Here is a 23,925-nt window from a genome sequence, read left to right as displayed (position 1 = left end):
CCCACCATGGTGCCTAGCTTGTGCCTCCTGTTGGGGAGACACAAGCTTCTGTACAGAAACCAGCAGGGAGCAGGTAGAGGAACAGCTAAGCATGTGTGGGACCAGAGTGGATCAAGCCAGACCTAGTCATCCCCCCAGGAGTCTGGTTTCCTTGTAAGTGTTTCCAGAATAAAATGTTCTCAGAGGCTAAGAACCTCTGCTTTATATTTTATAAGAAGCCAGGAAACGATCTAATTTTTAGACTGTTCCCCTATAAAAAAAAAAAAAAAATTCTTCCCTTCTTTCTTTCTGTGTTCTGTTGGAGGATGAATGACAGTTAAAGGCAAACAGCCTGGTTCTAACCATGAGGAGAAGTCGGGCTAGAGTCTGACTACTTGGCTTTGGAGCCCAGCTCCACGTGTGACCTTGGGCGAGCTGCTGAGCTTCTCCGGATCTGGTTTCCCCCGCAGGGGGCAGTAATGCTATTTAAGATGAAACAAGGTTATCTACCTGAAGCACCTAACATCATGGACGCCTAACCCTTAAACGTCCCTGGGAGTTGTTAGCTGTGTGAAGGATTCAAGGCCAGTCTAGAAGGGACAGCTGGGCCTTAAGAACTAAAAAATGCGCCTGTCATCTCTACCACTGTGTAGACCCATTGCTGTTCTTCGCATACGCTGGCATCTTCTAATGGTGTGTGGTCCCCGGAGGCGGCCAGTCCAGACCACAGGTGCACGGTGTTGCCGCAGGGCCTCCTCTCCCTGCCTGACCCGGAGTGACGCTGTGCTCGGGCCTTCGTGTACCGTGAATAATAAAATTTCAGAACCTTGATCCAAACTGTCATTGTCACAAAAGGACTCCACACATAACCTTACAGGGATTTTTATTAAGACCCAGTCATGCATACTAAAATTACATGTTTTCACCACTTTGACTTAGAAAATGCACTAGAAAAATAAACTTTTGGTCAAACACTGAAGTTAGATGAATCCACCACCACATGTCTGTATACTCAGAGCTAAACTGAGTTTCAGTCTGAAGCGAGGAATGTGACCAGTGGCTGAAATGGTGCCCCAGTCTGGTGAGAAAGTGAGCCCGACTCCCCCTGTCAGAGTGGGATCAGAGGCTCCTGGCCCCGAGCGGCTTCAGGCACTTCCTCCCTGTACCAGGTTACCACGTGATGTGCCACAAGGTGGAGGCACAGCCACAATCCCCAACAGTGGCTGACCTGCCCAGCTAAGTGTGCCGCCCAGTGAGGCCTCAGGAGAAGTCGAGAAATGGCAAACAGTTCATCGCTAGCATCTCCGTCCATGAGTCACACAGTCTTTCTGTGGCACAAGCTCTGTTAAGGAATCTCTGACTGATGATTCCTGTCACTTGGCATTTTGAGCAAACCAATTCTAAGTCGGGAAAGCAGAAAGGAATTTACTTTAGATTTACGAAGTTAATAGGCCCCAATACTGACAGACATCACGGGATGGACTTCCCTCCCGAACAGTTGAGACGCTTCTGTTTGGTGTCTCCACAGAGCCCCAGAGCAGCTACACTTGCACCATGACCTATGCGAATACTTCACTGCCTCGATGAAAGAAAAGGCTTCAAAGGTAAATCTTAAAAGCTAAAAACTTTACAATGAAGTATTATAATAATGCCACAGCTTTTGCCTGCCCAAGTGGAAAAGTAATCCCATGACTGGTCTGAGAATCTGGTGGCATTTAAAGAAACTGCCCACTGGGAGAATTCACAACGGCTCAGTGTCTCATAGGAATTTGGGGAAAATACCTCTCATTGTCTTCTCAAGTTCGGCAAAAATGTATCTTACAAGCTGAAGTGTCTGTAAAACCTCTAAAGACAAGTGGGTCCTTGTGAAAGCGAGATGAAGCTAAAGCCACTTCTGCCCAAAGCAAGTAAGCTCGGGAGAGGAAGCCAGGGTTGCACAGATGTTTCTGTACGTTTCTTGCGGCCTGTCCCCGTGAGGGTAGACCAGGATTCCAGGAAGAGGCAGTTTCCCAGATTCTGTACAAGCGAAGAGGGAGAAAAACCCCATATTATCTTAGCTTACAGATTCACTTGGGAGCAATTCATTCAGACCTACATCGCCTATAAAATAACCCTGATTTTGGGGGGGGGGGGTCGGAACAGGCCTCTAAAAGGTAGAGTACAATGTCCTTGTGGCAGTAAAGCCAAATGATGCCTAAAACAGGGTTCGGAGCTCAGAGTGGGGATCCCTTTAGCATGGGATTCAGGGGTGGTCAGTGGCTTATTCTAGGCCACACAGCAGTGTAAAGTCAGAACTCGGGTCTCCTGGTTGACTCCTTTCCCTTTCCTGTTCCACAGTCTCATGAATTTAGGGAAAAGTTACTTTCCAGGTGTTCATGAAATGGGCCAGGCCTTCTCCTGAAGGAAAACACTCCCGGTTCTCCCGATGCTCGCTTGTTGGCCCCACTGGTGCACCCCCACTCCCGAGCCAGGCTCACCATGTGCTCGCTTGATATCCTACCACCCTGCTGGGGGGGCTCTACACAGACACCTGGTAAAGCCGCATAGAAACTGCCTTGATTTTCACCCAGGGAGCTCCTGCTTTCACAGCTTGGTCCAATCCTCCTGAGGTATCCACAAACTATTTGATCTCCCTCTGGAACCAAAACCAAGCCCAGCAGCTGCAGAAGGCAAACAGATCTTGGCTCTGACTCCTTTCAGAAGCTGAATGAAAGCGCTCCCTGGGCCACCTGGAAGGGCCTAGGAAATGGGCAACGTCCTGGTCTTGGAGATCCTTGTCTAGATGAGCTTACACACACGCAAGCTTTTCGAGTCAAGGGACATGGGCCACACGGGCCAGGAACGCAGTGCAGCGTGTAAACGGGAAACTTGGTGGGGCTGACCAGTCCCTCTCTCCCTCCGTCTAGCTTGGGGGTGGTGGGGAATCTCTCCTTCCTCTCTGAGGTCTGAGAACACCTCTAACCACTTCCCACATCCAAGCAGTCGGGTTCTGAACCTTCTGCTTGAGCCATCCTGCTGGTGCTGTCAAGGTCTTTTCAGCAGAGCCGGTCACGCTGTTCCTGGCAGACGGAAGTGGGGGCTGCCAGGGGCCTGCATGCTGGCACTTCCAGCTCGGCGCGGCCCCTAGAGGATCCAGGGTTGGTACCCACAGGGCAGAGTGTTCCCTGGACTTGGCACTGATGAGGTGAGTCATTTCCACCTTCTCCAGGCATTTTACACAGCGTATGAAGAGGACGAGCTTATTCACAGTAGACGGGCCTTTGCCTTTCAGAGCGCTGCCCTCCTCCTCACAGATGGTCCCCTTGCCTGCTGGTTTCAGAAATGCATGAATTTTTAAGGAATTAATATGAAAGGAAATAGGTCAAAAGCCACCAGAAGAACCACCTAGTTCGATGGTTGGGCTAAGGCTGAAGTTCTGACAGGAAGGGTCTGAGGTGCTGAAATGCAGAGCTAACACTCGGTTTCGCTGGCTAGACGAGTCTGTCCACCCGTACCAGAGAGAGAGAGAAATGCAAGTGTGTCTGGGAGGACGGGGGCCCCAGAAGTGACCTGGCGATAGCACGCACTTAACATTCGTTTCCAGAGACCAAAATCTAAGAATCCCAAGTAATTAGCCATTCCCTGCTGCCAGGTTTCCAGTGTATGGCCAGAGCCTCAGGGATAGAAGGAATTCACACAAACCTAGGTCATCTCACCTGCCCTTTCCAGTTTAACCCTCCCTACAAAAAGAAGTTGGTTATCACCAGGTCCCAAGAATACACATACACTTTCCTTAAAAGGCAGGGCCAGATGGCGACACAAGCCTCTTGGAACGGCCCAGGTATACCACAAAAAAAGCGGGATCCAACCACTTGCCTCTCTGAGAGCCATGAGAGAGCCATTTGAGAGCCATCTAGGCAGAAGACAAATGGCTGGCACTCAATTACTAAACCAAATCCCAAACGTCAGCCAAGGCCCTAGGCGTCATTTCATCCAGCTTCACTTTACAGATGAGTAGGGTGAGGGCCACAGAGGTCCATGAGGTCTTGTCTACAGTCCATACTTCTGAGGCTGGAGTCCTGGTCTCTTTATTCTTGGGCCAGAATTCTTTCAGCTCCTCGGGCCTGGCGTCTAGCATTTTAGGTTAAGTAGAATCACCTCCCTCTAGGATCCTGTATGATTGTATTGAGAACCAGGGCTAAGGCTTTGTGGGTTTGGGAAAACTTCCGTTTCTATTGCAAGAGTCAGTCAATGAATCCCAGAGGTTCTCTGACGCCTCTGGCTCCCAAATTTGATCAGGAGGTGCTGCTTATGTCCTGATGCTCCCATGAGTCGATTAAGGTGCTTTCCAAACCCAGTGTGGCAGCTGGGGTCTGGGCCTTCAACTGGTGAGCAACCCAAGTCTGTCGTTAGGGTTCAGATGAAAGACACAAACTCCTGAAGTCTCCTGTGTGGCCATCTTGTAGGCACAGCCAGGTTCTTTCACAGGAGTGTGCTGACCGGCAAGTCAGGTGGTTTTCTCCCTGAATGGGGGACCAAATTGATTTGATCCTGATTTCTCTTGTTCCAAGATCTCCAAGAACCAGATAGCTTCCCGGTTAGTGGCTGCAAACTGGGATTCCAAACGTTTGGGAATCACTGGGGACATCTTCCGTGTCTTCCATGGATTAATTCAAGTCACCAAGGGCTTACCCCATGGCTCACCCTCAGACTCTATAGGCTTTAATTTAATTACAAGGAGCAAGACAGACTCCACGGCACCTCAAATTCTCCTTGCGCCTCTCCAAAGAAAAAGGAAAGGATTTCAAGAGGGTGGCCCTCACAGGGGACTGGCTAATAGCAGGAGTAGAGCTGGGACTTCACGGCCCGCAGGGAATCATCACACTGTGCGTCCGAGGTCAGCCCCTCAGGCGGGAGGGCCTGGCCCAGGATGCTGTCACACACAGAGACTGGCTGGCAGAACTCCCTCACGAAGTCCTCCTCCGAGGCCAGCAGCACTGCATTCCAGGCGCTGATGTCCAGCTCTCCGGCCGTGCCCCCGTACTCCTTGGGGAGAATGCTTCTGGGAAGACTTGTGTGGAGAGAGTTCAGGTCAGACCCATGGAGGAAAAACTAAAGGGGAAACGGAAACACATGTGTCCTCAGGTTAGTCAGGCACCTGCGGGCCAGGTAGGTGCTCAAGCATCTGTTGAATGAATAAAGGAACAGCTGATGGCAACTGGACCCTTCCAGTTCCTCAAAAAGCTTGAGGATCCATAATTCCCTTCCATATATGCCATGCTCTGCGGGCTGCTCCTTCAAAATGTTTCCAGGATCCAGGCCACTCTGTGCCCCGCCTCATGGAACCCTGCCACCCCTACCTCTCCCCTGGATTCCCAGGACGACCTCTGCCTGGTCTCCCTACTCGAATCCTGCTCTGCAGTCTCTGCTCTTCCTGGCACTGGTCAGATCATGCCAGTCCTTTCCGTGGGACCTGCCAATGCTCCCACCTCACATGAGAGGCTGAAGCCCTCACGCTGGCCTATAGGGAGGGCCTGTTGCAGTCTGACCCCTGTGACTCCTCTGCTGCCCCTCTGTCCTCTCTCCCTTCCCTCTGCTGCTGCTCCCAAGCCCGATGTGCTCCCGCCTCAGGACAGCGTCGCTGCTGGTCCTCCGAGGTCTGCCAGCACCCTCCCTCACCTCTGCCAAGTCTTTGCTCAAAGGCCAGCTCCTCACTGACGCCATCCCTAACCCCCCTACTGAATGCTACAACCCCTTGCCCCTGTTCTATACTGGCCCCTTTCTCTGCTTCATTTTTCTCCACAGCACTTATCACATCTTAATTCTAGATAATACACATCCGCTGGCCATGTCTCTCTCTCTCTCTAGCACGCAAGTTCCCCCGGAAGCAGAGGCTGTAGTCTGTATTATTCATTTAGAACATACTTGTATACTATAGTAGTTGATCAATAGATATTTTTGAATGAATGAATGAACATATGAAGGGTGAAATGAACAAGATTATGGACCACAAATCAGGTCATTTCATAGATATAAAAGGCCTCTTCCAAAGGCTGCTTTGGCTTTAAAAGCAGGTTCCAAATGGGATCTCCAGGTACTGAGATAGGTTCAAACCCAGACAGGGACGCCACTAAATTATTCTCAAACCTGGCTAGGTATCAGAATCACCTAAGAAGATTTTAAAAGCACAGACTCCTGGGCTCCACCCCTGAACTGGAGTTAAAATCTTCAGGGAAAGGGCCTAGAATCTGGATTTTACTTTATTTTTGTAAAGATTTTCTTTTTAAGTAATCTCTATACCGAACATGGGGCTCAAACTTCAACCTTGAGATCAAGAGTGGCACATTCCACCGACTGAGCCAGCCAGGTGCCCCCTGTCTCTATTTTAAAGTCCTTCCCTTGTAACCTTGAGATTCTCTGTTTATCCTTTGGAAAAAAAAAAAAAAAAAGGTACAAAATTTAAAACCCAGTCTTTAGAGGGACCACAATGTTCCTAGGCCTCGGGAAGAAGAGGAAAAAAACCAGACATCACATGCAATCACAGTACTAGCAAAGGGTGACAAGTGGCTCTTTTAGGTCAGAGAGGAAACCATCTTTCAGTGTGCCATCTCTCCTTTCTTAAATAACAGGTAAGCTAAAACTCACCTATCTCATAAACCAGGAATTATTCCACAAACTTGATACAGCAAGACAACAAATTTGGTAAACAGAAGGGCTTAAAATAGCATTTTTAAACCCCAAGGAGCTGTAGGAAGACATCACCATAACTTTTTAACTACCTGCCCAACACTACCCTTCTCATGCAAGAAATACAATGTTGGTTCACAGTGCCCAGGTCAAGATACTCAATACGAGTCTAAATGACTACACAGCATTTAACTCTCAGGAGAGCTGCCCTCTCTGCTTTCTCCTCTGTCAGACATTATATCCTATTAATTTTATCATCTTTTCACAGAAAGGATTGCTCATTCATTTTATCTGTAACTCCGTATTTTCCAAATTAATCATCCCATGGCAAAAATAATAAACTAAGAGAAGTTTATTGATGTCACAAATAAGGGAGCCAAAAAAAAAAAAAAAAAACCCAAAAGGATCACGTCAATAGAATCATCACTTACTCTGTTCGCTATTTTCTCCTTCAGAAATGGTTTTATGATGGCAAAAATGCCTTTGAATATTCGAGGTTCATTCACTACATGGACTGCTTTTATCCGAATGGGGAAGCCATCCTGTGGGGGAAGGGAAGGAGATGTTAGAACATGTGGGGCATCCACAGACAGTCCACAGCCTGCCTCCCTCCTTTAAATCTTCTGTAGGCCCCCAAATCAGTCTGATTGGTCTGATTCTCATGGCCTCCTCAAAGCCAGCTTAAGTGGGGGCTAACCAGGAAGATAAGCCTCAGAGAGACGGTCTTTCTTAGGGCCTAGTCGTGGGCCAACAAATAGAGGGCTGCTCCTCTTGTGGCAAACAGAACAAAATGGGACAAAAAACAGAGTCTGTGTAGCTGGATCTGGCAAACATCAGACCTTCAGGATTGGTGTTACCAAAGGGTATTTCTTAGGACAGTGTTAGGTGTGATGCAAAAAAACGTTCCATGGTAGGTAGGTAGGTTTGAGAGTAGCACGCTATGTAGTCATACGGGTTTCCTGAGCTGCAGGACTGTCATCTGCAAATGTGTTCTCATGAAAGGGACAAGCTAAACCACATTTCCCAAACTTCTTTAACCCTGGAACTTTCTCCCCCCAGATCACCTTAGGAGACTAGAAAACACTGATCCAAACTCCTTATCCTGATACTTGAATCTACAGGGCATCAAAAGAACAGAAGCTAAGGGAAGCTAAAGTATTGGCTCCACATTTTTGATAATGAGCAAATGGGACACTGATGTTTAAATAATCAGCCTGGCACCTAGTAGGGGCTCACATGCATTGTGGGATTCACAGAGGAAACTCTTTTATCGCTGGTGCACCACAGCTCATGGGAGATAGCACCCACGGGCCGGTCAGAGGGAATGAAGAGCCAAACTGTTAGAGCTGTAAGACTCAGGCCAGGCTACCCCTGTGAGGGCTGGGTCCCTAACCATAAAAAAAGAAAAAGTAATTCATGCTTGCTTCAGCAGCACATGTACTGAAAAGAAAAAGTAATTTTTGCCTTGTCTTTCTAGAGGAGTCCCTGTAGGACCAAATGAGTTATGATTGTAGGAGCACTTTGCAAACCATTGAACATTGTGCAGACAGGGGAGGAGCTTTCTGGTTCCCCACACTTTTTTTTGTGGGCAGTAAAGCAAGGTTTATTGAGCAATAGCAAAGTGATGCACAAAGCTCCCGAAGAGGAAGGGGACCTGAGAGGGTTGCCCTGCACTTAAGTTCTAAAACAGGGTGCCTGGGGGGACTGAGTTGGTTGAGCATCCAACTCTTTTTTTTTCCCCCCAAATTTTATTTATTTATTTAACAGAGAGAGAGATCACAAGTAGGCAGAGAGGCAGGCAGAGAGGGAGAGGAGGAAGCAGGCTCCCTGCTGAGCAGAGAGCCCGATGCGGGGCTTGATCCCAGGACCCCGAGACCATGACCTGAGCCGAAAGCAGAGGCTTTAACCCACTGAGCCACCCAGGCGCCCCAGCATCCAACTCTTGATGTCGGCTCAGGTCGTGATCTCAGAGTCATGACATCGAGCCCCGCCTCAGGCTCTGCACCGGTGGTGGGGGATGTGTCTGTGGGGGGGGATGTTGGGGGTGGAGGGTGGTGGAGGGTGGAGTCTGCAAAGATTCTCTCTCACCCTCTGCCCCCACCCCCATACACACGTGCGCAGGTGCATACTCTCTCTCTCAAAATAAAAACAAAAAACCACACATAACACACAAGATGTTAAAGCACCTGTCCAAAATAGTCCAACAGGCTCCCTGTCCCCAGGTCCCAGAGGGCAGGGCAGGGTCTAGCACATCAGACAAATTCTGATTGCTACACAATTGAAGCACAAGTTCTCAGTTTCATTTGTTAGAATTGCTCCTCTGTCTTCTGAAGAAGGGAAAAGAAAGAGAAGGGGGGAGGGGGAAGGAGGTGGGAAAGGAGGGAGAAAGAAAAAAATATACCTAAAGCCTTGCTCTGGCTTAGGGCTCTTGCCCTAAAGCTGATCTTGCCCAGACTAAAGGGACCTCAGAAACTACTGGAGAATCTGATGAGAGTGAGCAGTAAACAGGACATTTACATTTCTTCCCATAATGTTTTTGGATCTTTCAGACTGTAGGGGAAGTGGGGTTTGTGTACTGTGTGGGCCCAGCGGTGAATAGACAGGGTCCCCTGGGAAAAAGCCCAAACTGACACGGAATAGGTACACGACAAACAAGGGCCGTACCTGAAGGATGCCAATCACCTTTTTGGCTATAAAAGGGCCAAAGTGAGATGCTTTTGATAAGCTCACTCCTTTGTAGTCCGCAAGAATCACGATTCCATTCACTTGAGTTTCTTCAGACTGAATGAGTTTTTCTAACGTCAAGTATATAGCACGGATGTTTTCGGTAATTGGGTAGTTGCTCGGTATCCATCTGTCTGAGGTCGTAAGAAATGGACGGAATGTTACAGAGATGAATAATGAACAAGTCATCACATGCCAAGATTTATCTCCTTGCTAGAACTCTTGTTTAAAAAATGGAAAGATACTCTACCGGCATGACTCTATTCAGGTTAGTAAATGGGACACCTTAGCAGCAGCTGATGTTAATTCCAAAGGCAGCAGCACGTTCTGAAATGGAAATGCAACTGAGCGCTGAAGTTAGAAGCCGGGGCTCTGAAGTCAGACACATCCCAGGGTTTGAATCTCACCAGTTGCGGGAGTTGCTTCCTCACGCTGAGCCCGCATCTCCTCAGTAGAATGGGATGGTAATCCTAAACTTAACGGTCATCTGTGCTGTCTGCCAACAGAGGTGCGCCCAGATTTTCATACCACTGCCCTAGGCCACTTCTTCCCACGCTAGCCCTTCGGTGTGGGTACCAGTGACCTGCCTCCTGGCGGCAGAGGTGGACATGGTCAGTGCGGGTCTTACATCCTCCTGGCCACAGTGTGTGACCCCAGCCTGATCAAACAGCCAAAGGGGACTCAATTCTACAACCGTGGAAGAGGCTCCCTTAGTATTCCCTGTATATCTAAGGAATCCTTCCTTTCTCTGGGAAGAAATGACGACCTTTGACTGTTAAACTGCTGTTCTCAAGAAAAATCCCACCATCCCTGTGTGTCCTTCCCTTAGGAAGATGAAACTCCACATGACTGCCACCACCACGGGGATATGTAGTATGTGCAAAATTCCTATGAACAAAGTCTTTGTCGGAAAGCTGTACCAGCTTGCTGTGGGATGTGGCTGCCTAACCCTGTGTCTGCATAACCGGAGGTCATCCTTCTCAAGAACGTATGTCCCCAAAGAGGCAAAGCTAATACCCAGTTGAGAACAAAACCTCCTTAGCGTGCCTCCTCCTGAAGAGTTGCATTGGTGGGAAGGGTCTAGCTCTGTTCCAGACACACAGGGGGAAAATTCATCTCACGAGCAAGGGGTTGAAATCGCGCAAACGCAAGTGTTGAAACCACATAAGCCAAGAGGTGAAACCAGTGTGCTCATCTGTTTTGTAATGTCCTTATGAGTTGAGTACAGAGGAGTCGTGGGAAAAACCTGCTGACTGGTTCCTAGGTCTGCTGGTGCCCTAAAATCTCCACTGCGCTGCTTATTTTAAAATAAACCACCTTAATTTTGGAAAGGTAAAAACAGCAGGTTAAGCAGCTAACACTGTGCCTGGTATACAGCAAAGGCTCAAGAGGATGGTCTGGTTTCCAAAAAGGGCTTGGTAAACGACCGAAGTGATGTGGCTTTAAGAGAGAGGACAGTGCAGGGAGGTCTCCACTCCCCGTTAGGCGTCCCTTCAAGAAGACTAGGTACGCGTGAGCAGAAGAGGGCTCCCGGCAGGCATGTTCTCCTGCTCCTGGCTTTGGTTGGGAGAACACTGCAATCTCACTTTCAGATTTTGTCTCTGCTCTGGTCTGACAGAGAATGATAAGGCTGTGGGGGTGGACAATGCCCCTTCACTCCCGAGTTGATAGCACATTTGGTCCCCCTTATTAAAACTACTGCCAGAGAAATGGAAGATGTCCTGATTACCGTCATTAAGTACGGAGATCAAAAAGTGAATCCAGAGTGAATCAATGGCTTAGCAAAGTAGAGGAATGGCGGGAGAGGAAAGGAGGGAAAAGTGGAAGAGGCATGTGGCAGATGGCCGGACACCCTTCCAGTCACCCGCCCAGCCCCCACTCATGCCTGCCTCACCTACTCACAAAGGAGGGACGCGGGGCAGGCCTGTTTGTACCCTATGATCAGGGCTGCTTTCTCAGCCCACTACATTCTCCATGCTAGAAATTCGGAATTTCCACGGAGAAACTTAACTGGGTGGCCCAGGAAGCCTGGGCACTAAGGGGTAGGAGACCTCGCCAGGGGCATGGAGACAGCAAAAGCCAGTCTACAGAAGAGCCAAGAAGATACGCACGGCACAGCAGAAATATGTGGCCCAGAGGGGTACACAGACGGACAGAGGCAGAGACAGGGAGAATGGCTAGCTTAGTTCCTGATCGGGGAACGAACTGGATTCTGGTTCTGGGGCCCAGGGCCCTGGGAAAGCAGCTATGCTTTTGGCTCGCTGGTTCTGCGGGAGGCTCCTGTTTCATCAGACTAACTCCTTCCTTTCTTCCTAAGCCAGGTTGAGTAGCTTTTTGTCATCTGTCATCAAAAGAGCTTTGAGCAAATCAGGGAGAAGGCAAGGAAGACGAGGCATGGGAGAGAGGGTGTGGGACACACGCATCCCACACAGAGCAGGGCACGCGGGCCCCTGCCCACCGTCTCGGGGAGTACCTGGGCGCATGCACAGGATGTGGCAGCCCCGGGGGTCGGTGTGGGGCAGCACGGTGAGGAATCCCGAAGCGAGGACATCCTTTAAGGCCGAGGGCTTCAGGTTGTTGAAGACCTCAGGCCAGCTTCTCCTGCAGCTGTGGTAACTGACCAGGAGCTGCAGGGCTCGGTCGTAATCGAACTTGCGGGCCCGGAGGAAGCGCAGCAGGAAGGCGTCGTCCAGGGAGGTGCTCAGGTTCGGGCACTCCTTCCGCACCATGTCACGGAGGGCCTGCACGTCTCGAAGTCTCCATTCTGGCTTCTCCTGCAGCTCCTCCCTGGCTTTGGTCACCAGGTCCTCCGTCAGTGAGCACACGTAGCCGGGGGGCTCGGCCGGTGGTGGCAGCTCATTTTCTGAGAGCGAGGCCGCAGAGGGGCTGGTTCGCAGAGAGTCACTTTCTTCTGACATTAGCTACCAGGATCCCTGCCAAAACACAAGCCCTGAGCCATGTGAACCAAGCCTGGAGCTACTCACTTCAGGGCAGCCCCATGTGGGGCGGGGTTGGGGGGGGGCACTTTGGTCAGACTGGGGGCGCTCAGCTGGAATGGAGTGGCTCAGAACCCTGTGCCCAGGTCCCACCCCAGACTGAACAGAGGGAGGATCCCCACCGAGGCCCCCTGGGCAGCTGCAGCAGGAGACACACACTCGCCACCCAACGCCGCGGCCTTGCTTCCAGATGTACGGATGGTTGCTCGACCTATGTGTAATTCGAGAAATGTGAACTAAAACAACTCTCAAAGTCAAATTGACGAGAATGCAAAATGGGCGCTGAGATGCTTGCTGTGGGTCAGAGAACAGACTGGCCTAGCCTGGTCAGAGGGCAGTCTGTCGATCTCTATCAAAATGTAAAACCACACACCCTTTGGCTCAGCATCCTACTTCGGGGACATATACTTGCGAGTGTGTGTGTGCAAAATACACACAAGGAGGATCACTGCAAGTACTGATAATAAGGGGAAAAGACAGGGGATACTTTAACTGCAAACCAGCTGGAGACTGGTTATATAATATCATCCCAAGAATGGGATACTATCACTCATGGAAAGGAATTAGGCAGGTTTTTACGAACTGACACATTAAAGAAAAGAAAGCAAGTTGCAGAACAGGGTGCATAAGATCATTTCATATTTTTATAATATATATCTATATGCTGAGTGCACCTAAAATGTCTGTAAGGAAATACCAAAAAAACTGTTCCCAGTGGGTTCCTCTAGGGAAGAGTACTGGGCCACAGGACACTTAAGGAGGGAGAGAGACTTTTTCCTGTACTGTTTGACTTTCTTTTTTTTTTAAGATTTTATTTATTTATTTGACAGAGAGAGATCACAAATAGGCAGAGAGGCAGGCAGAGAGAGGGGTAGGGAAGCAGGCCCCCTGCTGAGCAGAGAGCCCGACGCAGGACTCGATCCCAGGATCCCGAGATCATGACCTGAGCTGAAGGCAGCAGCTTAACCCACTGAGCCACCCAGGCGCCCTGTTTGACTTTTTTTGACCACACACACATAGGACTTATCATGATGGCTGTGAAACTGGGCTGACTGGCTCTCCCTGGAGCATTACTGAGGGACGGCCCCAGCTGCTGTCCGCCTGCATCCTTCATCCAGCGGACGCCACTTTCCACAGACTGTTCCCAGTGACTGAGTGAAGTGTGGGCCTCCTCTAACTTTGCCTTGAGGTTCAGCCTGAACCTTCTGTGGAACTGCCTGGCGGTCCATGACTCCCTGTCCAAACCTCCTTCCCAGGGGGGCTGGACTTCTGTCATTGTCTGAAGCTCTCCCTGCAACTTCTGCAGCTCCCCTCCCTTTTCTGCTTCACAGGTGCTTCCTCCAATTGATTTCTTGCATGCCTGATCTCACCCTGATCCTGGTGTCTGCTTCTTGGAATATCTGAACACATTTGTTGAATAAAAAACAAAAACAAAACAGCTGCTTTAGATATCCCAGGAATAAGGTAGCAGCAGCTGTCCAGTTCTAAAGCCCAAGCTCCTGTCCACAGACACCACCGGTCCCTGACTCCGAGCTCAAGGAGAACAGAGCGCATCTCAGGAGCCTCTGCACATAGCTAGTGCCCAGGTCCCTCCCCCTAAATCTTAGAAATGCCCACTCCATTCCTCACATTCTAACCTCCAGCCCCACCCAGCTGCTTTCATTTCCTCCCAAAGCTGTGTTTTCTTGTCTTGCTCACATCCTGTTTCCTCTGGCTAGCTGCTTCTTCCTCTGGTTCCTCACCTGACCAATACTGATTCATCCTAAAGTCCCAATTAGATGCCACTTCAAGCATTCAACAAATACTGAGTACTTACCAGGCCCTCTTCCTGGCACCAAGGACGCATCAGTGAACAACAACAACAACAAACTGTGCTTTTGTTGAACTTAGATTCTAGTGGGAGAAACAGACCATAAACAAGCTAAACTGTATAATCTAACAGGTGAAAGTGCTATGGGGAGAAATAAAGCATGAGGAGGGTTAGAGGTACCTGGGAATAGGGATTACAATTTTAAATAGGATGGTTACGGATGATTTGTTCATGCAAATGACATATGAGGAAAGATGAAGGAGATGAAGCAAGCCAGTAGGACATCTCCAAGGAGAACAGGGCAAAGCCAGAAGCAGGAACACACCTGGTTTTTTTTGTTTGTTTGTTTTTTTCAAACAGGGAGGAGGCCACTATGGCTACAGCCTAATGAACAAGGTGGAGAATATTAGCAGATGAATTTACAGAGGTCCGAGGGCCCCACTGGTAATAGAGTTTTGAGGGCAAGTAAGAACTCTGACTTTTACGGAGTTTGGTGGGACCTGTCTGAGTAGAGTGACATGATCTGATTTCCATTTTAAAGGATTGCTCAGCTGTCTTGCAAATGGATTGTAAAGGGACAAGGACAGAAGTAAAGAGACCATTCAGAAGCTACTGCAGTAACCTAGGTAAGAAATGATGGTACCTGAAGCAGGAAGCCTTCTCCAACCTCCAGGCCAGGGTAGGAGCTTCCCCACCAGGAGGTCTTTGGCATAGCACTCTCCTTCTGTTGTAATTGTCTACAGGCAATTTGTGGGCTACATCTGTATCTGTCTTGTTCATCACCCTAAACCCATCATCTAACGAAGTGTCAGACACATAGTCTGCACTCCATAAATATTTGCTGAGTGAAATATATTTCATTCTGAATTAAGTATTTGGTTGGCGGAGGAATGCTAAGTGAGGAATGAAACAACCATCACAGTTCACAAGACCCCCCCTGGGCTGTTTCCACGGGAGTCACCAACAGATGCCTGTAATCCCAATGTAGTGCTTACCTGGGAGACAGACTGTAGTGTCCAGTACAGTGTGCTGACACACTGTACAGTGTCCACTGTCGTGCCCACTAGGCCTAGTGTCTAGAGGCCTAGCCTGGCACATGACGGTGCTCTGCAAATATTAGCGGACGACGGGAGGTTAAGTGATGTGCCCGGAGGGTACACACCTAGGGAGGCACAGCGAGGATGTGTCTAGCCCCACTCTGGGCTCTACCCTCCACCTGGAGATTCCTGTTTAATCTCCAGGGCCTCGGTCGTTATCAGGCTCAGAGCAGGGCTCAGTCTCGAGAATGAAATGATGGGTGGGCGTATGGATGGGTGCAAACACCATTTGTTACGGTGAAGCCTGGAATCTTCCTCACCTGCAGCCCATCATGTTCTGAGCATCGCCTTCCTCCCCACCCCACCAAGAGGCCTGAAGGCCATCGCTCCTGGAGCCCCAGAGACCCCACGTCCCGTTGACAACCTTCTGAGGCCCCCCACTTCCGGCTGTCACCCCTTCCCCAGGTGTCCCCATTTCCTGGGGTCTCAGTCCTTGAGTCCCTTAACTTCCGGTTATGCCTCCCCCTCAGGGGTCCCTCTCCCCGACCCCCATGACACACGGAAGGACCCTCAGGCACTCACCGGCCGGGCTACCGGGCGGAGCGCGGGTATATCGGCTGCGGGAGCCTCGTCCGGCAACGCGCACAGAACCGACCCGCACTCCCTGCCCGGCCGGCCCGGCCCCTCGCGCCGGAAGTGACGTCCGTGGGGCGTGGGAAGGCGAGGCGCCGCCCGTGAGTGCGCATGTGCTGCAGTGCCGCCGCAGTGCCGGCTCTCTGCCTCCACCTAGCGGCCAAGTCCGCGCGCTGGAGGAGTCAGGCCTGCGGAGAGGCTACGTGGGAGGGTCAGGGGAACGCGAGCCGCTTTGGGTGATACAGATGGGGAAAATGATGCCCAGAGAAAGAAGAAAAGAAGCTGCCGTTTCCGAGAACATCCTACTATGTACCTAGTGTTTTACATCCGCTGTCTTATTAAATCCTCGTATTTATGGAATCCCCCTATTTCATGGAAGGGAAATTGGCAGTCAGTGAAGTGTCAGGGGCTTCCGACCTAGACCTTGGGGGATTGGCGTTCCAGGATTCTTCCCACAGCAGCTGCCATCAGGACTGGCTGCTGCAAAAGGGGAGATGCCAATCCAGCGGACATCCGTCTGTAACTGAGTGGCTGCAGGCCTCAGTTTCCTCATACGTTACATGATTCCTGCTTTGAAATCCCCATTGAATAATTACTTGTGTCCTGCTTTGGGACTCAAAAAAGTCCCCTTCAGAAAGTGGTAGCTTGAAAAAGTGTTCCTGCCGCACCCCCAGTTCATTAAACCCCAGCGCCATCAGCCGGACATCCGCCCCAACATACATTTCATGCAACTATGGCTTTGAGACCAAGCTCCTGGGTCGCTCTTTCATGCAGAGTAAAGACTCGAAACTATTTCTAGAGAGAAATTCTGTGGCCTGGGAGGACTGAGAGCCCAAAGGTGTATCCAAGAGATGACCTGAAACAATCCTTTCCTTTCCTGACTCCAGAGGCAAGAGGAGCTCTAGGAGGTAGGAACTGACCCATGAGGACCACAAGAAGATGGCAATTTTTGCCAGATCCCAGACTGTTGAGGAAGGTAGCGGAGCCCAGGAGTCCTAAGTTTTGACTTCTGCTTCACCACGTCTAGGATAAAATACAGAGTACTCAGTTAAATTTGAATTTCAGATAAACAACAATTTCTTTTTAAGTGTAAGTATGTCTCATGCAACCTTTGGGATATACTTATACTAAAAAATATATTATCTATCGGAAATTCAAGTTTAACTGGACATGCTATGTTTTGTTTATTTGGGGTTTTACCCCCCAAGATTTATGTATTAGTTCCCTATCAGTGCTGTAACAAATTGCTACAAACGTGGTGACTTGAAACAACACAAATTTATTCTTTTATAGTTCTGCAAGTCAGAAGTCTAAAATTAGGGTGTTAACAGGGATACAGTCTCTTTGGGGACTTTAAGGAGGGAATCCATTTCGTTACCTTTTTAGCTTCTAGAGGCCTCTTGCATTCCACAGCTCATAGCTCATTTCTCAATGAGCTCCAGCCTCTTACTTCTGTTGGAACATTTACTACCAACTCTGAACCTCAAGTTCCTCTTTTAAATCTTTTAAAATTTTTTCTTGTGGTGAGAGCACTTAACATGAGATCTACCCTCTTAACAATTTTTTAAGTGTGCAATACATTATCATTGATACAGATACAATGTGTCCTGCCTCCCTCTTATAAGGACTCTTGTGATTACACTGGACCCGCCCAGATAATCTCGGATTATCTCCCATCTCAAGATCCTTAACTGAATCACATCTTCAAAGTCCCTTTTATCATACAGGATAAGATAATAACAGGCTCCAGAGATTAGGACAAGGATATCTTTGCATGCCATTATTCAGCCTACCACAATCTAGCAATCCTATGTCCAACTATGTGACCATAGCCAAGTCATTCAAATTTCTAAAGCCTCTAGTTCCTTACAGGCAGAAAAGCTGATTAAATAAGTCATGGGGGGGAAACCTTGCTCTTTGCCAGGCAAACAGAAAACAGAAAGTGTTTTTACAAATGGCAGCTTTCATGGTAAGGGGTGAGGGATGATCCTCTCCAAAACATGGCATCCTAGTCATTGGAAAAAACTCCCCCCCACCCCAGACCAGGACCCATTGGTGGAACGTCCAGGTTGCAATCCCAGATACTGCCAGCAGGAGGAGAACCTGTCTCAAGGGCTGGGGAAGGTTGGTTGGGAGGCAATTCTGAGATGCCCCAGAAGTTCCTGCCCCATCCTCAATTGAGGGCCATTATTTTTGGTTACATATCACGACACCAGGTTATTTTAGGATTAAAAGAGTCGCAGATAATTGCTTTTTGAGAGATTATACACACCAGGTACTAGGTACTGTGCTAAATTGTTTGTATGATTTCAATTACTACAACCCTGTGAACTGGATGGGGAAACTGAAACCCAGAAAGGGAAAGACACTTGCCTAGGGGCTCAGTAGAGTCAGTGAAAGAACTGGGTTTGAGCCCACGTCTGTATGACAGCACAGCCCCAAATTTTACTTGGCCTTAGAGGCTACTTTTCCTCTTTGTTCTCACAGATTGGGAAGCAGGCTCAGAGAAGGAGAAGAAATTGCCCTTGGTCACATGATGATGACTCCAAAACTGAGCTGGGATTTGAACTTGTCTTTTACTTTTCTGCACTCAGAAGTAACTCACTTGGAATTACTCCTCGAAAGCTCTATTCCTTTGTGGGTAAAATGGGGGTATGTGTCCCACTGTCTAGGGAGTCCTTAGAAGGAGTCAGTAGAATGGCACATGCAGAGTCTTGTACATTGGATCATGACATGTCTGCTAACTCCTGATGACTGCCCTGATGAAGAGCAGAAAAGTGACTGGAGGGCGGGCAGCTTGTCCTACATCTTGGTTCGGAGGGCTCCACACACCCTGCCCTCCTAGGTTCACCCAGTCTCCTAAGAAAGAAGTCTGGCCATTGGATATATGCTACAGGAGGCTAGAAATGCCTGACCTACCACTGTTCTCTATCTTTTTTTTTTTTTTTTAAGATTTGTATTTATTAGTTTGAGACAGAGAGGGAAAGAGACGGAGCATGAGTGGTGTGAGGGGCAGGGGGAGAAGGAGATGGAGCCTCCCTGCTGAGCCTGGAGCTCAATGTGGGGCTCAGTCCCAGGACCTGAGATCATGACCTGAGCTGAAGGCAGGCGCCCAACTGACTGAGCCCCCCAGGTGCTTCTCTATCTCTTTTTCAAAGCATGCAATTCTCACTTCAGATGATCTGCTAGAACCGGTTTTAGTATTGATTCTAAGGTAAGGGCTATTTAGGATAGCACCATGATATAGGACATAGTTTCTCATCCACAACATTATTGACCTTTGTGGCTGTGCAAGTCTTTTTTGAGGGTAGCACCCCACACTTACAGTGGTGAGAAGCAAAAATGCCTCCAGACATTGCCAAATACGAGCTAGGGAACAAAACTGCTTCAGCTGAGAACCACTGGTATAGAAAAAGAAAGCTGGCTTCTGGTCAGACAGACAAGAGTCATCTGGGGAACCTCGGAACAATTACTTACTTGGTTTCTTCAACTACAAATGCTCTACTAACAGCTACCACTGATTCAACACCTTTTCTTTTCTTTCTTTCATTTTTGTTGGGGGGGACAGTGCCATGAACTCTTCGCCCGAATAATCTCATTTAATTGTCAATAACAGAATCCTGGCGGGACACTGGCTGGTGGAAGCAGGAAGGAAGAAGTACGAGTCAGGGAAACAGGGAGAAAGTAGGCGGTATTAAACATCTGTGTACCATGCTGGATGGCAGGTGCGCTCACATATATCTACCCCCGGACATTCGCTGTGTGATTTTGAGAAACTGACCGTGGGGCTCAGTTTCCTCATCTACTTCCTCAGCTGGCAAGTTCTGGTAAAATGATGGCAATGATACCCAACCCAGATTTAAATCCTCCCAAGTTCCCACATAAAAACAGAAACAACATTCCATACCCACATTTGCAACAGAACTAGGTGACAAGGTATATTCAGGAACTCCAGGAACAAAGGACTGAGGACAAATCAGCAACAGCTAGGAGGCCTGATTGCCACTAGCGCCTCTGGGAGGAGGTTCAACAGGGAAAGCAGCAAGGTGTCTGACAGACCGAAGACCTGGAGTCCCCAGATTGCAACATCTCTTCGTGGGAGAGCACGACCCGGCCACTTGAAAACAGCAGCCCAAACTGGGAAAGGTTTTGCTAACTCCAACTGGGGAAGAGCAAGGGGTCTGCCATGAGCCCTAAGGGCTGACAGAGTTCAAGGCCCGCGAATTCCAGAAAAGACCACCAAACCTTCCTTCTAGGACAGGCCCCATGCTGAGAAACTCCTGGGAAGGAGATTGCAATGGAGCAGGATAGGGAAGCAGAAAGCAAGGAAATAACTGAGCTAGATGAAAGTCGGGGAGAAGAGCGCAGAGCCAGAAACCTCAGAGGTAAAGCCAGATTTTTGTTAACAATATGCAGAAACAACAGAAGGGGGAGCTCTGTGAAAATACAAAAGTTTTCTTAACCAAGCCTCCTCTTCAATGTCCAGAAAAACTAATTTCATGTAAAAATGAGCAATGGAGGGGCACCTGGGTGGCTCAGTGGGTTAAAGCCTCTGCCTTTGGCTTGGGTCGTGATCCCAGGGTCCTGGGATCGGGGCCCGCATCGGGCTCTCTGCTTTGCATGGAGACTGTTTCCTCCTCTCTCTCTGCCTACTTTTGATGTCTGTCAAATAAATAAATAAATAAATAATATTAAAAAAAAAAAAAAAGAGCAACGGAGGGGCGCCTGGGTGGCTCAGTCATTGGGCATCTGCCTTTAGGTCAGGTCTTGATCCCAGGGTCCTGGGATCGAGCCCCACATGGGCTCTTCCAACCCTCTTCCAGCCCTACTTGGCTGGAAGCCTACTTCTTCCCTCTCCCACTCCCTCTGCTTGTGTTCCCTTTCTCACTGTGTCTCTCTCTGTCAAATAAATAATAAAATCTTTTTTTTAAAAATGAGCAATGGAAAAGTACTGAAGTCAAATCCTGGGAAAGCAAGATGGCTTAAAGAAGTAGGAGGAGGAGGAAGAGGAAGAAGAGGAGAGAGAGAGAGAGCAGCAGAGAAAAGAAGGAGGAGCAGAATAACATCCCTACAGACAATGAAAGCCAACCAGAAAGACATTTATTTAAAAAGAGAGAGAGAGAGAGAGTAAAGCAAGATAAAAATATGAACAAAATGATGTAAGGAAAAAGAGAACAACATAAATCAGAACTACAGAAATTCAGAAACCAGGTGCCAACTCATGAAAGAACCAGGGATAAAGGAAGAATTATTTTTAAAGTGAAAAGTGAACTAAATGAAATATAAGAGCAAATGAAAAATAAAATCAACAGATAGTTGAGCTAAATAGAAATTGAAAGGGGGGCAATTTTTAAAAATTAAAGTAAAATGAGGACATAAAAGAATTTGAGGGAAAAGGACAAATACTGAAGTTTGGAAATGAAAATCTAACTTAGGAATAAGAGGAGTCACTGAAGGGAAAAGTATGACAAAGAAACAGCAAAAAAACAAAAACAAAGCAAGGAATACATCATAAACCCAGAACAACCAATACCAAGGCACATGTTTTTAAAATTACTGGTTTTTAAAGAGAAAGAAAAAATTCTTTAGGCACCCTGGGAGTGCAGGAAAAAAAGAAATAAAATGATATTCTCATCAGAATCTTCAACAGCGATACTTAAAAAAAAAATCATTTATTTATTTATTTATTTATTTGACAGAGATCACAAGTAGGCAGAGAGGCAGGCAAAGAGAGAGGAGGAAGCAGTCTTCCTGCTGAGCAGAGAGCCCGATGCAGGGCTCTATCTTAGGACCCTGGGATCATAACCTGAGCTGAAGGCAGAGGCTTTAACCCATTGAGCCACCCAGGCGCCCTTCAACAGCAACACTTTAAGGCAGAAGGAAATGGTATAATATAGGTAAGATACTCAAAGAAAGTACAAACCAAGAATTTATATCTAGCAAAACTGACCTTCTATGAAGACCCACTATTACCTTGCAAACACTCAGTATTTTTCCCATGAACTCTTCCTGAGTTGTCTACCAAGAAAGAGTGGAAGCCCAGCGACACGTTGGAGAGACATTGCCACCAGGACTGGTTAAGAACTCGGTATTTATTTACTTGGAAAAGTAACACTAGATGATAGTTAAAAGAAAAACAAAGTTTAAAGTGCCTATATGCTCTAACAGTGTGGTTATAGCACAGTCCTCCAAAGTGGTGGGGAAGGGGCACAGTGGATGTGAACAGTTTTGTATCCATTTCTGGTATTCTAGCTGGTAGCAGCAATTTTCCCTTTGTTATTCTGAGATTGTTGCATGTAGAGAATGGCAAATCAGTTATTGTAGAACCTTTCGAAAAAGTTTTAAATATGTTATTTATTTATTTATTTGACAGAGATCACAAATAGGCAGAGAGGCAGGCAGAGAGAGAGGGGAAGCAGGCTCCTCGCTGAGCAGAGAACCCGATGTGGCGCTCGATCCCAGGACCCTGGGACCACGACCTGAGCCAAAGGCAGAGGCTTTAGCCCACTGAGCCACCCAGACGCCCCGAACCTTTCAAATTTTGCATCCCTTGGCATATATGTGGGAGGTTTACATATATATACTCTATAATCTCTATTAATATATAAAATCTAGGTCTATAATTATATAAAATACCTAATTCTATTACTAAAAAGGCCTAGAAATAATGGCTAATCTAGTAGCAGTGAGCATACATAACACTCATCTTATAGTCTCGCGATGCCTTTTTTACTTAAGAAAATAGAGGGGCCTTTTGGAGAAATTGCTGATTCTAGATGTGTGGCAGGAAATATAAAAGATGAGCCTGAGATATCTTGTCATACCAGTTAACAAGGAAGCCACCGAGCTATCAAGTGGACTTGGAAACCAGCCTGATGTTGGTACAACTTCACCTGCAGCAAAGATTGTAATTGCAATCGAGTTAAATGCATCAAAAATTTAATAAGCTCATGGTGATCTTCGGCTAAAAACACTAACTGATCACTTTCTGAAGATGGTATAGAAACAAATTACATTCTTAAAAGTTATGTAAATAAAACAGAAAAATCAAGTATTTGTTCCACTTTTCTTATATGAACTGTACTACTTAGGCGACCAAGTAATAGATAAAGAAAAACATCTTACAAAATTTATTACAAATGATACAGGAAAACACAATGATACAATATTGCGGTTTTGCGCCCTGCCATGAATTAGTGTATGTAGCCCTTGTACACAATAGCAGCTAATATCAAAGAACAGCAAACTCTAGCCATGTATGTGCTTCTTGATAAAAGAATACAGAACCACCAATGATCATGCCAGAGAAATGGAAACTGGCTAACTCAGCTGCTAATACACAGGAAATGCAGAGGGCAAGGGCCATGTTAAATTGGCCTGTGAAGATGTAGTAGACAAAAATCCAGACTTTGAGAAGGGCTATGGGTCAAACAGCATAACAGATAGACTACAAGGAAAAGAAAGAGATATGGGGGGAATCTATGGGTTAAAACACAGATTAAGTTGTTTGTTGTTTTTTTTTTAATGAGCAAAATGGAACTATAATATCTAGGGATCACACTCAAATGATTAGCAGGAAATAATTACTATAGAAGTCAGGCTAGGAATTACTTTTGTGGGGAGAGGCTATGATTGAGATCAGGGAGGGGCTCCAGGGGTCACTGGCAAAGTTTTGTTTCTTGACCTGGGTGGTGGTTACTGGGATGTTTGGCCCCCAAATAATCACTATGCTACAAATTTAATTTGTATGATTTTCCACATCTGTCATTTATTTTATAATATAAAGTTTTTTAAAATATATTTTTTAAAATTTGACAGAAAGAGAAAGAGAGACAGCGAGAGAGGGAATAGAAGCAGGGGGAGTGGGAGAGGGAGAAGCAGACTCCCAGCGGAGCAGGGAGCCTGTTGTGGGGCTCAATCCCAAAACCCTCAGATCATGACCTGAGCTAAAAGGAGACACTTAATGACTGTGCCACCCAGGCACCCTCGTAATATAAAGTTTTTAAAAGATGAAAACAGAACTACCTACTTCACAGTGCATGTGTGTGTGTATGTCCACATGTTTGAATATCTGGCTTCT

At 47.6% G+C, this 23,925-nt stretch overlaps 1 protein-coding gene across 5 annotated transcripts in view; it reads right to left on the bottom strand.

Moving 5' to 3' along the window:
- Positions 1-845: 845 nt before the first annotated feature.
- The window catches only part of TTPAL (alpha tocopherol transfer protein like), a 38,214-nt gene continuing 15,134 nt past the window's right edge, over positions 846-23,925 (bottom strand). For 2 of the 5 annotated variants that reach the window (XM_082744700.1, XM_082744701.1), the window contains 4 exons: positions 11,843-12,302; positions 9,310-9,503; positions 7,077-7,187; positions 846-5,070 (listed from right to left, as the gene is read on the bottom strand). In XM_082744700.1, coding sequence (XP_082600826.1) covers positions 4,792-5,070; positions 7,077-7,187; positions 9,310-9,503; positions 11,843-12,287 — 1,029 coding nt within the window. In that variant the 5' untranslated portion in view covers positions 12,288-12,302 and the 3' untranslated portion in view covers positions 846-4,791. Of the gene's footprint in view, positions 5,071-7,076; positions 7,188-9,309; positions 9,504-11,842; positions 12,303-15,170; positions 15,947-23,925 lie in introns of those variants that run through there. The other 3 variants (XM_082744699.1, XM_082744698.1, XM_082744697.1) reach the window with 3 other exon arrangements.

Source organism: Mustela nivalis (genome assembly GCF_964662115.1).
Source record: "Mustela nivalis genome assembly, chromosome: 8".
In the NCBI taxonomy this organism is placed as follows: domain Eukaryota; kingdom Metazoa; phylum Chordata; class Mammalia; order Carnivora; family Mustelidae; genus Mustela; species Mustela nivalis.
The sequence above is the reverse complement of the archived record's forward strand: the minus strand, read 5'-3'. Positions and strand labels throughout refer to the sequence as shown.